General features: G+C 34.5%; 1 protein-coding gene across 1 annotated transcript; it reads left to right on the top strand.

Moving 5' to 3' along the window:
• Positions 1–4,200: 4,200 nt before the first annotated feature.
• On the top strand, positions 4,201–12,672 carry LOC107469571 (uncharacterized). The gene is given in 16 exon segments (XM_016088946.3): positions 4,201–4,525; positions 4,924–5,242; positions 5,323–5,500; positions 5,590–5,729; positions 6,516–7,377; positions 7,484–7,584; positions 7,827–7,971; positions 8,102–8,170; positions 8,298–8,343; positions 8,917–9,003; positions 9,006–9,316; positions 9,466–9,545; positions 10,431–10,566; positions 11,262–11,454; positions 11,973–12,055; positions 12,204–12,672. Coding segments are annotated over 16 exon segments (2,970 nt in total). The 5' UTR covers positions 4,201–4,422; the 3' UTR covers positions 12,321–12,672.
• The last annotated feature ends 4,068 nt before the right edge of the window (positions 12,673–16,740 follow it).

Below are 16,740 nucleotides of genomic sequence, written 5' to 3'. Positions count from 1 at the left end.
TCATCCCTCACCCCTCACCCCACTCCCGACTCCCGTAACTTCCTCACCCACTCACTCACCCCCTCACCCCACTCCCTCTCCTTTTTCTCACCACCATCACCACTGCTACCATAGCCATTCGTTACTCATAACAAAATAAATTAACAGCAACATTCACAAAACAAAATAAATCAACAAAAAAATTACAGCAATTTCAATAAATAATAATTCAATAATCATCTACTACAATTTCAGTTTTCAGATCCAAAAACAGCAAAACAATATAAATTAAAAAAATTAAAAAATTACAGAAGAAGAAGCATAAACTCAAGCAGAAGCAGAAGTTTAAGCAGAAGTAGAAGTTCAAGCAGAGCAGAAAAAGAAGTAGAGGCAGTCACATAAGAAGAAGTAAAGGCAATCACTGAAGAAGAAGCAGCGCCGGCGGGGTCCCCCTCCGTTATGAGTAATGAATGGTGAGAAAAGGGAAAGGGAGGAGGTGGAAGGAGATTGGGTGAGTGAGGGTGTGAGGGGTGAGGGATGAGAGGTGAGGGGTGGGCTGAGGGAGTGGGCTGAGGGGTTACGGGAGGGTGAGTGAGGGAGTGGGGTGAGGGAGTTATGGGAGGGGAGGGGAGAGTTTGTTTTAATTTTTTAATATTATTTTTAATTATTTTTATTAATAATGAAGGGTAATATGGTAAAAAAATAAAATTGAAGTAGAAAAGGGTGATTTTATAACGTTTTGTAACGTTGAGGATGATTTTAATAACAAAAATAGGTCGGGGACGATTTTGATTTTCACCCCAGACCTTAGGGATGATTTCAGTACTTAACCCGTCTTTTTTCCGTCAATGACCACTTTCATAGACTTTAAATATGTTTTATTTTTAATTTCAGTGAAATACACTACTACAAATCAAAAATAGATTCTCTTAATTTTTTTAATAATTGAGAGAATAAAATAAGATCTCTCACTATTAATTTTATAAGTAAAATAAAAATATAAAATAAAAAATATCAAATAATTGGAGATTATACTTTATTTTCTCAATTATTAAAAAAAATTGAAAGGATCTATTTCTCTAGAAATATAATATTAAAAAAATCTATGATTTCAATTCGAGTCTCAAATTGAATATAAAGAGATATAATCACATTAATAATATAAACACGTTTAGAATAACATGCGTAGTTGGAGTCTATTAAAAATTTCAATTATTCTCCACATACAAGTTATTTTACCATACAAGTCTATACAAGTTATTTTTTCCTAAATCACCCACACGCGTGCGTCTTACGCTCGCACATTTCACGTGCCTCTCAATTTAACAGATTTCAATCAACGCACATACGTTCTTCTTCGTGCCATTATTGCTCTTCTCTTTCGTTATCGTCGTCACCAACACCACCACCTCCACTTCCTCCTCCTCTTCCTCATTCTCTTTTCATAGGAGTTTTCTCTTCTCCTTCTTTTTCCTCCTCCTCCTTTTCTCGTTGTTGAAGATAAAGAATAATTCAAGTTCAGATTATCAATTGAACCAAAACGAAATTGATTATTGTTTTAAATCCAATCAAGTAGCTGAGGTGTGGTTCGATTCTAATTATTTTTTCGTTAGTAGTTTATGATTCTGTAGGTGAATAATGTTTCATTGTTGATAGTTTGAATTGAATGTAATGTAAAAGTTCTGCATTAAAGAAAATATTTTTTTCTGTATTTGCAGCAAATTTGGGTGTAACACAAAGATATTTGAATGTAACACAAAGATATTTGGGTGTATTCTTTAAGAATTTTTGGTGTATGTGTACTGATAAATTCTGCATAATTCAAAACTCTTTTTCTCTCTCCTCCTCATCTTCTGCTACTTCTTCTTCTTCTTCTTCTTTTTTCATCATCATCATCTTCTTTTTTTTCTTATTCATCTTTTTTTTCTTGTTTTATCTTTTCAAGTTTCTTCTTATGTTACTCTTTTAACAAGAATAAAAAAAATCAAATAAAGAAGAAGAAGAAACACAAAATAGTACAAAATTACTTGGAAGATGATGAACTTACATTCATTCAACTAAAAGAAAGAAAGAAATAAGGGAAAAAAAAAGAAAAAAATGCAGCATTAGAAGTAACATTTTTCTGTATTTGCAGCAAATTTGGGTATAATATGAAGATATTTGGATGTATTGTTTAAGAATTTTCGATGTATGTGTGCTGATAAGTTTTGCATAATTCAAAACTTTTCCTCTTTCTCCTCCTCATCTTCTGCTGTTTTTTCTTCTTTTTTTATCATCATCACTACCTTCTTCTTCTTTTTTTTTCTTATTCATCTTTTCCTTTTTGTTTTACTTTCTCAAGTTTCTTCTTGTTTTACTCTCTCACCAACACTACCCCCTCCTCCTTTTCCTTCTCCTTCTTTTTATTGGAATTTCTTCTCCTCCTTCCTTTTCCTTCTTCTCCTCATCATGAGTTATCTTAGAGATAATGAATAATTCAAGTTCAGATTGTCAATTGAACCAGAACGAAATTGATTATTTTGAATCCAATCAAGTGGTTGAGATGTAGTTCGATTCTAGTTAATGTTTTCGTTAGTAGTTTATGATTCTGTAGGTGAATAATATTTTTTGTTTGTTTGTGAAAATTGTTGTTCATGGTTGATGGTTTGAATTGAATGTAATGTAAAAGTTTTGCATTAAAGAAAATATTTTTCTGTATTTGGGTGTAATACGAAGATATTTGGGTGTAACGCGAAGATATTTAGGTGTATTCTTTAAGAATTTTCGGTGTATGTGTGCTAATAAGTTCTGTATAATTCAAAACTCTTCTTCTCCCTCCTCGTCTTTTGCTACTTCTTCTTCTTTTTCATCATCATCATCGTCTTCTTTTTTTTCTTATTCATCTTTTTTTCCTTATTTTATCTTTTTAAGTTTCTTCTTGTTTTACTCTTTTAATAAGAATAAAAACAAAAAAATCAAACAAATTAGAAAAACACATAATGGTACAAAATTACTTGAAGAGGATGAACCTACATTCGTTCAACTAAAAGAAAGAAAGAAATAAGGAAAAAAAAGAAAAAACAAAAAAATGCAGCATTAGAGGAAACATTTTTCTGTATTTGCAGCAAATTTGGGTGTAACACGAAGATATTTGGGTGTAATGCGAAGATATTTGGTGTATTATTTAAGAATTTTCAGTGTATGTGTGCTGATAAGTTCTGCACAATTCAAAACTCTTCCTCTTTTTTTCCTTATCTTCTGCTGTTTCTTTTTCTTTATCTTCTTATTTTATATTCTCATAATTTTTTTGGAGGAAAAATCAAACAAAGAAGAAAAAAATATATAATGTTGAAAAATCAATAGAAAGAGAAAGAAGAAAAAAATGCAGCAATAACAACATTTATAAAAAAACGACGATGAAAATGAAACACGCGAAAAAAAAGAGGAGAAACACAAAGAAGAAGGAGAAGAAGAAGGAAGAGGAAGAGGAGGAGGAGGAATGCGAAAAAAAACAACAGTTGTGATTTTGATTGGGGAAGAAGAAAGAAGTGTCTTTCATAATGGTGAGCGAGCACGCTATGGAAACCTTTGAGTAGCGCGTGTTAACACGCTAGTATGATGAGCGTCTTTTTTGTTAAATTTGTCCTGTCCCGACTTATATGACTTGTAAACTAAAATAACTTGTATGTATAGTACTTCTTTAAAAATTTATAATTATTGTTATGGTACATATAATAATAATCATTATGTAATTTTATATATACTTAAAGAATATTATTCAAATTAAAATTATATTTTTTATTTTTTAAATTAAAAAAATATTATCAGAATTTAATAATATTTTTAATATTGCTAAAATTATATAACTAAATAATAATATAACTTCACGAGCTGCAGATTATTAAGATCAATTATATTAGTTATATATTAAATTTAACTGTTAAAATCAGTTATTAATACAAATATATATTAAAATATAAATATATAATAAAAATAAATTAAAATAAACTATAAATATATTAATAATTAATTTTAGTATGTAGACAATATTTTTCTATTAATACTAAATCTAAAAATTGATCCGAGATTATCATTATGGCGCACGTTATTATCATCAGAAAAAGTGGCCTCACCTCAGAGCCCCAAGATCATATGACATAATTTAATTTAATTTAATTTAATTTAATTAGAGAACCAACTCAAACACAGGTCACAAAACAGATTAGATTATTAAGTATTAAGTATTAGCACACTTTTCCACAAATAAAATTTTCCAGGTGTTATTGTTTCGCTTCCAATTTGAAGAAACAATCAAATATCAAACCGAACAACACACACAACAGAGCACAAAACAAAGACCTAGGAAAGGTTGTTCTTGTTCCTGTTTGATTCTGTGTCTTCTGAGACTTCAAATTTTCGGAGTCTTGAGAAGGCACACAAAACTGAAAAGAAAGAGAAAGAACAATGAAGAAGCCCATGGAGACTCTCTCTGATCTGATACATGAGTTCAAGCTTCGCACTATTTGGTGGTCCCTTTGTATATTCGCTGTTTCCTATTTCTTAACTCGTGAGTCTCTTCTTCTTCTTCTTTCAGTCTTACTTTGATTTCTCTGTTTGAATTCATGTAATTCCTAGTCAATCTCTATCTTTTACTAGGGATTCTGGATTCATTTTTTGCTTTTCTGTGTGCTTTTGTTGCGATTTCTAGGAATTAGTAGCTGGAACTTGATAAGCTTTTGCCGTTTTTAGTCCGATTATGGTTGCTTAAGCTTAGTGGTAATGATTCTGATGTACAAGTATGGAATTTAGTGAAGTTACTCATGGTAGCTTAGGGATTTCAGTTCAACACTTGTTGGAATTATGTTCCTTAATGTTCATTATGGTTCTGGTTCTGGTTACATTTTTGGTACGCTTTTTCCTTTGTTGGTTAATTGGTGTTCTATATTATGATTGGTTGTCTGACAGATACAAGTAAATCAATGTGGATGAATGTACCTATTTACCTATCTCATTTAGAGAAAAAACAGTTGTCGCCAAATGATTCCCGCCTCTCTACTCCGCCTCCCCCTACTAAATGGAAGAGGAAAATTGATTCTTCTGCCGTGGAGGCTGCCATGGGTGATTTGATCAATAAGATATTGAAGGATTTCGTGGTTGATTTGTGGTATTCGGAAATTACTCCAGACAAGGAGTTTCCCGAGCAGATACGTGCAATAATAATGGATGTTCTTGGTGAAATATCAGGAAGGGTTAAAGAGATCAACCTTGTCGATTTGCTGACAAGGTACCTGGTTTACCTTTGCCTATAGTTGCTCCTAGGAAGAAAGTACTATAGAAACCGCTGACTTTACTTTTTGCTTTCAGGGACATAGTTGACTTAGTAGGTGATCACATAGACCTTTTCAGAAGAAATCAAGCTGCTATAGGCGTAGATGTTATGAGAACGTTATCTTCTGAGGAGAGGGATGAGAGATTGAAATTCCATTTGTTGAATTCTAAAGAGCTACACCCAGCATTGATATCTCCAGAGAGTGAGTACAAGGTGTGAGTGGAGTGTTCTGATGGCTATATGTTTTTGCTTTGGAGGATTATATCTCTTATCATATTTAATGAAGCCTTTTTTTCTTTCAGGTTCTTCAGCGACTGATGAGTGCTGTTTTAGCCATAGTACTAAGACAACGAGAAGCTCAGTGTCCTGTAGTTCGTTCTATAGCTCGGGAACTTTTAACTTGCTTGGTTATGCAACCTATTATGAATTTAGCAAGCCCCGGGTATGTTGCTGAATATTTTGTCTTATATTTATTTTCAAGACTGATTTTTGGAAAGTTGGATCTCAATAGTTTTAATACAATGGAAGGGTTGCTGCATCAATATTCAAACTTTAACTACCAAATTTTAAATCGTTTGGTATCAGAAGGAATTTATTTTAGTCTTATAATATCAATAACATTTTTGGCATGCTTCTTTAAGTTGATTGAGAGTGGGAAGGTGCAAAATAGATGGCACATTGAATTGATTTTTCAGCCATTGTTGTGAGCTGTATGAATACTTTTATTCTCCACATTCTCTTTACCAAGTATAGAACCTTCTCCATGAGAGATTAAAGCTGAGAACCAGGAAAAGTGCCAGGTTAGGTGTGATAAGCTTGAAGGTAGAGAGATGAAAGGGTATCTATTTCATTGCCAAAATTCCTGGGACATTAGAATGTCAAAGCAGAATGTAAGGGGAAAGACTAAGGGATTTAGTGTGTTGGTTGAGGGATAAGCGAGCACCTGAGAATTAAGGGCTAAGAAACTAAGATGTGCTGGTCCTAACCATTGCCTATTTCATCACACCAATTGTTAAATATAAATATTTAGAGATCAGTTGATAAGAATAATCGTGCCAATTAGTTTAGACCATTGAAAACATTATTTGATTCCTTGTTTCTGAAGTCTAAACATTTTACATATTATCTGGCCATCAATGTGATTGAAACTCTCGTAGCATTTTGACTACATTTTTTTTATAATTTCTTCAATATCCATTCATAAAAATATTCTTATCTTTATGATCAGGTATATAAATGAGCTTATTGAATCTCTTCTACTTCTCCTTAATGATGATGTTACAAAATCAATGGCTGGTAATCAGCCAACAAATGTACCAAGTCATCAACGTGGTCATTCTACCCCTAATGAGGGCGGCCATGACAATCTCACGGCATCTAAGCAATCTCCATCATTAAACCAAGTAACTGAGATGGCCTTGGTTAAAATGAGTCATCAAGGAGAGACATCGTTGCAGCATAAAATACACCATGAAGAATCTTCTCAGGTCAAGCCTGCTGATTGGGCACGGAAATTGGAGGTTGTAACTCAAAGGAGAACTGAAATTCTTATGCCTGAGAATCTTGAGAACATGTGGACAAAAGGAAGAAATTACAAAAAGAAAGAAAACAAAATAACCAAAGCCGGCTTTCAGGATCTTTCTGTCAAAAGTTCAGCTACGGACAGTTCGCTGCCTCATAGAACATTGATTCAGGAAACATCAGTGAGTAAACCTGGACAGTTTTCACCTGCAGAAGCAAAGATTTCGTTGCCGCCAAAGCCTGCCTTGGGTTCAGATCCCCTTCAAAATGTTGGAGGCACAGATAGATCACAATATCCTCAGGACTCTGGCAAGCAATTAACTTTTGAGGACAAGCTGCAAGTTGATACGATGAAGGGCATCACGGATCTTGTTTCCAATGGGTATAAAAGTAACCTGAAGAGATCTAACAGTGCTTCTTCCTTGGCAATCCAACCTAATAAAGGAGGCTCCATAATTTCAGAGTTCTACACTCCTGAATTCGGGAGGCATAGTGAATTTCGTGGGAAGAGTTCTTCTGACATGATTGTTAGAAGAGAGGGGCCACTTATTCCTAAGCTCAGGTGCCGGGTATGCACTTCTGGCTGTAAATGTTGTACCTGAAATGTTACTTGGTTTTGAATGTATTTAATTATATCGTTTTATAAATTACAATGGTTTTGAGTGAATGCTGCAGGTTATTGGAGCATATTTTGAGAAACTTGGGTCCACAAGCTTTGCTGTCTATTCAATTGCAGTGACTGATGCACAAAATAGGACTTGGTTTGTTAAAAGAAGGTTTACTTCTTTCTTTTACATTTTATGATAGTGGTAGTAGTGCTTAAGTTATCATTTTTTACATAGATTATTTTACAATGTGTTAAGTTCTAACCAGAAAATCAAGTGCTATTCACTGTCTTTACTTTTTTGGGGTCTAATAATTTCCTTTCCAACAATTTAATTGCATTAAGTTCAATAAATATGCTCATGTCTAAATTTCTTTTGGTTCGACTTTGCCATAATTTCTTTCGGACTTACAGATATAGGAATTTTGAACGACTACATCGACATCTAAAAGATATTCCCAATTATACATTACATTTGCCTCCAAAAAGGATATTTTCGTCAAGCACAGATGATGCCTTTGTACATCAACGTTGCATTCAGCTTGACAGATATCTCCAGGTATTTTATGCCGTGTCTAAAAAATGCTATTTAAAGATATAGTTAACCAATAAATAAGTAAATAATAAGGACATAGTTTCCTTTTGTATCTTGTTAATCCCTTTGCTTGAATTTTATGGTATTGCCTCAGGATCTTCTGTCAATAGCTAATGTTGCTGAGCAACATGAAGTATGGGACTTTTTCAGTGTTTCCTCAAAGGTGAGCATCTTCTTGGGACTTGTTACATAACTTATAATGAGTGACATTTTAATATTTTCACTTGGTACTTTTGGATGTGGAAGCCGACATTCTAACAAACTATTTTTGTTATGTATTACCCTTGAAGAACTACTCTTTTGGGAAATCTTCTTCAGTGATGAAAACATTGGCAGGTATTTGGTTCTTAGTTCTAACATTCTGATTTACTGTCTTCTAGTGTGACTCTTCTATCATTTTTTTTATCTTCTCTATTTTTTGGCAACTGGTCCTTTCTTTTCCTCTCTTCCAATTCATCCTCTTTGTCTTTGCTGTTCAATTGGAAGGAGTATTTGAAGTTTTTCTTAAATGATTGACATTGTGAATGAGTGAGTTTAGGTAAATCAATGATGGTAAGAATGGAACTGGAATGGGTCTAAAGTTGGAAATGGATTTAGAATCTGAAAAAAAATTCTGAACTTAACATCTATTGATAATGAAGTTGTAATCAGTACCAAGCTTCTTTAACCTTAGGGAAAGGACATTTAGTCCTTTGATACTTTCTTCACAAAAATTGATCGCTCCAAATATTACTCGGATATATTTTAACTGTATTCTGGACATACTGTGTTGTAGAAAATGTCATTCTGTTTTCTTATTCAAAATTCTTTCCTGTGCTTGTTTTTAAATTGTATATCAAATATTTTATTTGTTTTCTATTATTTGATTGGTTTTTTATTTTTGTTTTTGTTTTTTTGGGTATTTTTCAGTCAATGTAGATGATGCTGTGGATGATATAGTACGCCAGTTCAGAGGGGTTTCAGATGGTTTAATGAAGAAGGTTGTTGGTGCATCATCCCCCATTCACAGCAAAGCAATGCAGAAAGTGTGTTAAGCTCCGATAACGAGGAAAGTCTAAAGAACAGTAATTATGGCAGTGAGAATATTGACAGGGAAGTAGCCCAAGATAGTGGGTGGCATTCTGACAATGAAGTGATCTCACAGGATTACCTGTCACGAATAACAAACCCTGCCGAAGAGCCTGGGAACTTGGATTTGGATAGAAAGCATGATATGATGGTGGAATCCAGGGTTGGCAATGATGTTCCAGTTACAAATTTCACTCTAATTCAAGATAGTTCGGAGGATCCAGTTGGAATGCCACCAGAGGTCTGACTTTGCATTTGTTTTCTGATTTTATATATCATACTTTGCCCTTGGATTATTTGAGTTGGTTATCTATGTTGCAAACTAGATGGGACTCTCTCTCTCTCAAAAGACATTGTATAAATGTTCATAGTATTCAAATTGTTTTGCAGTGGGCCCCCCCAAATGTCAGTGTCCCTATTTTGAATTTGGTTGACAAGATATTTCAGCTCAAGAAAAGAGGCTGGCTAAGGTATACTGCGCTATATATTTGCTCTGTATTTTTTAGTTGTTAATTTGATCTTATTCTAATATGCAGAAAGTCTCGTTGGGTGTTGTTGATGTTGTTTCATGTTCTTTTCTAGTATGCTATTGATTATAATAGGGTAAAGTATATTTTTTGTTAAGACCAATCCAACAACAATGCATGACAATTATGTTCGATTTGCTTGTGTTAAAAGTTGTTCTTTTGAAATTGTTGTTATTTGGTCCTAAATTTTTTGAAAAATTAGCTGCCAGGGGGTATATTTGATGCAAATTGAAAACTTGTGGGACAAAATTGAAACAAAATAAAATTTAGAGGGTATTTTTGAAATTCTTGCCAAACTTCAGGGACAAAAGGTATACTTTACCCATTATAATATTTAATGTGATCCTCTCAATTCTGTTTACTCAATTGTTTGGTCAAGTGTGATCTCTCACAATACATTCTTTAAGTAGCACCAAGAGAAAACATGTGAAAAAAAATATTGAGAGGATCCATTCCCATGTTAGTATGGTATTATCTTTGAATTTCAATTTTTAAATTTATTCCCCCCCCCAAAAAAAAAAAATTGAAATAATATTTTATCATAAAGTGCTAATTTTAACTTCATCTTTTTTTATCTCCACTTTATCCATGCCCATTCAGCAAGTTAACGATCATTATATTCTTTTAAATAAATTTTGTTACTTTCAGCCTTGAGAGAGAGATAAAACATTCACATAACTTCTCCTATGAGTTTAAGCATTTAGCATAGTTGGTTCTTGACATCACTATGTGGATTTAAGTGGACAAAAGATTAAGCACTATGATGCTGCTGATTGGTTTATTTTCCATGACTTGAAGTTGCTAATTTTATCATCTTGGTTCATGCAGAAGACAGGTCTTTTGGATATCTAAGCAGATATTACAGTTGGTGATGGAAGATGCTATTGATGACTGGCTCCTGAGACAGATTAATTGGCTTCGGAGAGAGGACACGGTGGAACAAGGGATTAGATGGATCCACGACGTAAGAGTTGAACCTAAAGTTCTACGTTTTTCTATTTTGGGAAAAATATCTCTCACTGAACCCCAAAGAGAGCCTATAAACAATCTTATACTATATAGCAAGGACCAAGAAAAATGACAAGGTTACCCTTAAAAAGGACATACTCCCTATCTGCATAAAGATATCCTAGAACTGCATCTTGGCATCACCATAAAGCTTTATCCTTTCTGCTCCTGCTAAAAGAGCTAAACATAGCTAATTAAAGAAACTGCTTCTCCTTTAGAGAAAACCCAAATAATCATCAGACAAGAGGCTAATCAATGTAGCTGATCTTTATGGAATTTCTAATGACGTTAATGTAAGGGTTTAGGGCTTAGGTTTGGGTCCAGTTAATTGAAATATTAAAAGAATAATATCTTCTAGATTTCAAAATAAAGTTATTCACCGTTAATAAAGTTTTTAAAAGGATCAAACAAAAGTATAAAACTTAGCATTAATGAGAATTGATATGTGGACCCTTTGTATCTTTAATGTTTTCTGTTTGATCCAAATAAAATATTTTGCTAATCCTTTTTGAGCATGGCTCAGAGACTGATGATCAAGGGATAAATTCCGTTGGTTATATATCTGAATAATCTTCGACACGTATCAGTAGAAGTTAATCTCATTGACATTGACTTGTGCAACTGTTTCACGTTGTGTGCTTATGCTTTCAGATACTATGGCCTGGTGGTACCTTCTTTTTAAGAGTAGAGGCTCCTCAGATATTTAGTAGTGGAATTGATCAAAAGCCTTCTCAAACAACAAACAGATATGGTGGAAGCAAGATCTCAAAATCTGGTTCTGGTTCTTTTGAGCAAGAGCTCGAGGCTTCTCGAAGAGCAAACGATGTCAAGAAACTATTGTTTGGTTAGTATATACTCTGTACTCTCCTATATTCATTTGCACTGATTTATGTGTTGTAATTACATTGCAAGTGATCTTGTTTTTGGCTATAAGATTGCTTCAATATGCTTTCTTTTTATACAAAACTGATTGTGCAAAAGCAGGAGTAAATTTCAGAGGGTTAAATTGTCTAATCGGGTTATTAAGTGATAAAAATCATCATTAGAATTATAGAATGCTACACTTTATTAAAGTAATTTACGATCGTTCTTGATCTTCATATTGTTATATCTTTCTTTTGCCGTGCAGTTGGATTGAATGAAACTTATGAAAGCTAAACTTGCATGATATTTGCTTAAACCGTGTTGCTGTAATTAATTTAAGCATACCGAGACCAGATAGGGTTTGGTAGTGTAATTTTAGCATGTCTATCGTTTAATATTCTGTTCTGGAAAACATTGCAGCTTAGTTTCCCGAAACTCTTCAAACATTATTGTATGTTGTACTTTTTACCCATATGATGTTACCTTTGTTCTGACCAGATGGTGCTCCAACAACTTTAGTCAGTTTAATCGGGCCGAAGCAGTATAGACGATGCGCCAGGGATATATACTTCTTTACTCAGGTTAAAATCAAATCCCTATCTATTCCACTTGCTGCATTATTGACTTGGTGCTGATTCTTGTGTTTATTTACATTAGTCTTTGATTTTGTAGACTTGAAAAGCTTTTCTGCTAATCTAAAACCATTCTGTCGTCTTCTTTGCGTTGTAGTCTTCTATATGTGTGAGGCAACTTGCTTATGCAATCCTGGAACTTGTACTGATCTCTGTCTTCCCCGAGATGCGGAACGTTGTCCAAAGTGTTCATGAGAGCATGCATGTTCAATAACCATTATAGAGTTTCCATATCACCTGCGGCATTTGTTGTCTGCATATGTTGTAATATGAAATGAAATTTTGGCGAGACAACTTCTTTGGATGTCTGGTGCCATTGATTTATATGGCTTTGTTTGGTGATGTCCGTTGCAGATGCAGGAACAGGAGCCTTGGATGGTATTTTTCCGGGGAATGTTTTTGCATCTGTTTTCCAACTGTACAAAAACTTAGATTTAGGGTGCTGTACATAAAACAATCGTTTTATCACTTTTATGAATCCATTATGATTTTGTCAAGGTATACCCCATTTTCATGGGGATTTTGTATTGCTATATTGGTGGAGAAATGCATTCTTTGTTTCTTTATCTTTGGAAGCCTTTATTCATTTATTTTCTTCCAAGTCCAACTTGTAATCTTATCTAATGGAAGATGAATAGTTGAGTTTATGAATTAATTAATCAAATTTGAGTCTAAATTTGAGTTCATATATTAAATTAGTTAAATTTAAATTCCAATAAATTTAAATTCCAATAAGCTCATATCATTAGGTTGTGAGCCAATTTAACTATATATAATTAATAATAATTATAAATTACTTATTACAAACTAAATACTTATGGTTGTTTGGTTTGTGTGTATATTGACCTATGATGCATGGACACGGGACATAACATGACATGAGATACGCTGACATGCAAATTTTAAAATCTTACTTGACACGAGAACGCACATACATATAAAATATAAAGTATTTTTTAGATAAATCGTAATGATATTTTGATATTTTATTGATATTAAAATATAAATTAAAATTTTTAATTATTTTTAATGTCTTATTTTAATTATATCAAGTATTTAAAATATTTTGTTTTAATAAATAATAATATATACTATATCTAAATTTATTTTAAGAATAAAACTTGACACGCTGACACGTAATGGTATTTAGGTGTGTCCAGACGCGTTCGGAGAAGAATTTTTTATTTTTTATTACGACACAGTTAGACACTGTGTCGAACGAGTGTCAGTGAATGTCGTGTCGAAATGTGTCCGACACGCGGACATGGCAACTCAACGAAATGTCGGTGCTTCATAGATATTGACTATTGATACATAAATATTGAGACATAATATTGATATATAGACATTTAAGATATAGATATAAAATATTTGTATTCGTATATAATGTTTGAAAATAATAGATATGATACTAATGTAATGTTTAATATCATGTATGGTTGCAAAACACGAGAACATTATATAATTAAAAATGATTATTTTATTTTCATAAATTAAATTGAAAATTAATTAGTATTTGAAAAAAAAACTAAATTTGAAAAAAAAAAACTGAAATGAGAACCCTTCTTTATTAACGTCGGCTTATTTGTCAGTCGCGTTGGATCTACCGCTCAGTTTAAAGCTATGAAACAAGTCTGCAGTAGTTTAAAACTGGAATTGGCACAATATCGCGAAGTGGCCGCCTTTGCTCAATTTGGCTCAGACCTTTACTTTCTCTCCATTCACCCATATCCCAAAAAGCTTCCTTTTTCTTATTTGGCCGCTTCCTTTGTCGTCACAAAATTAATATTTATTTTTAAATTTTTTAGGTCTATATTTAGTTTGTTTTGTTATAAGAATTTGTTAGAAGATTTGATTTAGTTATGATTTGTTTTGTTGTGAGGTGAGTAATTTGTGTTATTTGTTGCATAAAAAAGATTGAAAGATCCAACCTAAGGTAATTCTGTATGTTAGTTTCTTTCAATTTTTACCATTTGATCTAGATTGTCAAGGACAAATTTTTTGAAAGTTGATGACTTGCATAATCTACCCTTCTTTCTTGCATAAAAAGGACCACAAAAAGGCATAATCTCATTTGATCATTGCAATTCATGCAATATTTGATGAATAGTATAGTACATTGCTTTGAAATGAGGTGAAAAAGACATAAAAAATGGGAAGAAAACAACAAACAACCTGGGCGTGTGAAACGGACGTGCCACTTGGAGTAAACGCCACAAAAGTACACTGGCGTGGCACGCCAGTACTGAAGTCCAGAGGGGTTCTCAAGCATTTATATGGGCGTGGCATGCCAATACATTTTTCCAGAAAGCCACAATGAAGGCCATTAGAGGGGCGTCGCACGCCAGGTTGGGCGTAGCACGCCTAACCCATCACTCACTATAGGGCGTGCCACTTGGTGTCGAAGGCGTGGCACGCCAGCTTCAAAATTCACTTGGGCGTGCCACTTGAGGAGCCAGGCGTGGCACGCCAAGCTTGAGGAACCAACAAATGAATGGGCATGCCACTTGAGCAACATGGGGTGGCACGCTAGTACAAGATTCCAAAGAAGAAGTTGATGGCTAAAAAGGCCTAGGCGTGCCACTTGAGATCGAAGGCGTGGCACGCCAAGCTCTCATCCCCACTTAGGCGTGCCACTTGAGCAACCAGGCGTGGCACGCCAATGCACAAGAAAGCCAAAGCAAGGGTTGGGCGTACTACTTGGTATCGAAGGCGTGGCACGCCAGCTCAAGAATCTCACTACGGCGTGCCACTTGAATGCTGGGCATGGCATGCCAGCTACTGGAACCAAGGCAAAATGATGGGCGTGGCACGCTGGTTATATTTTTCAGAGAGGAAGTTAGGAGGCCAGCCATAAGAGCGTGCCACTTGGTATCGAAGGCGTGGCACGCCAGCATCCATCCTTCACCCAGGCATGCCACTTGAGTCTCAGGCGTTGATGATTGGATTTTTGATGGTTTAGAATTTCACAAATGAATTCTCGTTGCAAGTATAGTCTCTAAACCAACAATAATCTTTTCATGCAAAAAGTTGTTTGTCACTAAAACAAACCCCTAAATTTATAAACCGAAGTATTCAAACCTCGGGTCGTTCTCCCTAGGAATTGTAATGAAGTGTTTTGTTATTGGTTGAGTTATTTTTGGGGTTTTGATAAGAGGCATGAAAGATAAATGACAAGAAAGTAAACTAACAACTATAAAAGGCTCTTGGCAAGGTATGAAAATTAGAAGTCCTATCTTAGTTATCCTCCTCAATTGTGATGATAATTGTTCATTGCTACCACTTAGTTAACCCTTACTAAATAAAGGAAAGTCAAGTGGATGAATTGACTTGAGCCACAAGTTCTAGCCAACTCCCAAGGAAGGACTAGCTTTAGTGCACTCCAAACCAATTAGCAATCTCTCCAATTATCAATCAACAAAGGAATTAGATAACTCAAGTGTCACTAATTACTCTACCTAGGCCAAGAGGAACAAAATCTACACTAAAACTAAAAGAGACATTTCAACAAACACATAAAGTGCAATAGAAGTAAACATTATTAAATGCAAGAATTAAAGGAATCTATAACTACAAAAACAAGAGATCAACAATAGAAAAGCAAAGAAGACACATTTAGTATGAATTACCTCTTATTGAATTGGAAGAATGTAGAAGGAACAATAGTAGATCTACAACAAAGCATAAGAACAACATAAAGGAAATGACAACAAGAGAATAGAAGAAGATGAATGTAACAACAAAGAATTGAAAGGTAGAAGTAGAAGAAAGCAAAGATTAAAATCTAGATCTAAGAACTAATCCTAATCCTAATCCTTCACTTCTCTCTCTAGAAACTACTCTAAACTAATCCTAATGAGTGTGAAATGAACTAATCTCCCTTTGCTCTTCAATCCTTGGTTTTAAATAGCATCTTTGGCGCCAAAGTTGGTTGGAATTGGGCCCCACCACCCTTGAGAATTCGTTGGTCACGTTTTCATTAAAAAAATCATAAACCAGCACCGACGCGTACGCGTACAGCACGCGTACGCGTCCATGGGGTGATTCGCAAGGTGCGCGCAAGCTCCAGGTGCGCACGCGCGTCCATGGGCGAGTTCAACTTCTTTGACTTTTCATGATTTCTCCACTTTGCATGCTTTCCCTCTTCACTCCTTTGATCCATTCCTAGCCTTTTCAATCTGAAATCACTGACAAACATATCAAGGCATCTAATGGAATCAAGGAGAATTAGATTTAGCTATTTTAAGTCCTAAAAAGCATGTTTTCACATCTAAGCACAAATAAGGAGACAATCACAAAACTATGCTAATTCAATGGATAAATGAGGGTAAAAGGTATTAAAATCTCTTAAAATTAATGCAAGATAAACCGTCAAAATGGGGTTTATCAGGCGTGGCACGCCATCCTCACCAATTAACCAAGAAAGGGGTCGGGCGTGCCACTTGAATGTTAGGCGTGACACGCCAGCGAAGGAGTCAAGCACACAAATGGGCGTGGCGCGCCAGATCTTGGGCGTGCCACGCTAGTTCAATTTTTCAGAGAGATGGATCAAGCACACATCAAGGACGTGGCACGCCAAACCCTGGGCGTGCCACGCTAGTTCAATTTTACAGAAGCAAGAAGAAGAGGGAGAA

Source organism: Arachis duranensis, chromosome 10 (assembly GCF_000817695.3).
Source record: "Arachis duranensis cultivar V14167 chromosome 10, aradu.V14167.gnm2.J7QH, whole genome shotgun sequence".
Taxonomy (NCBI): domain Eukaryota; kingdom Viridiplantae; phylum Streptophyta; class Magnoliopsida; order Fabales; family Fabaceae; genus Arachis; species Arachis duranensis.
Note: the sequence above shows the minus strand (reverse complement) of the source record. Positions and strands in the feature narration are given on the sequence as shown.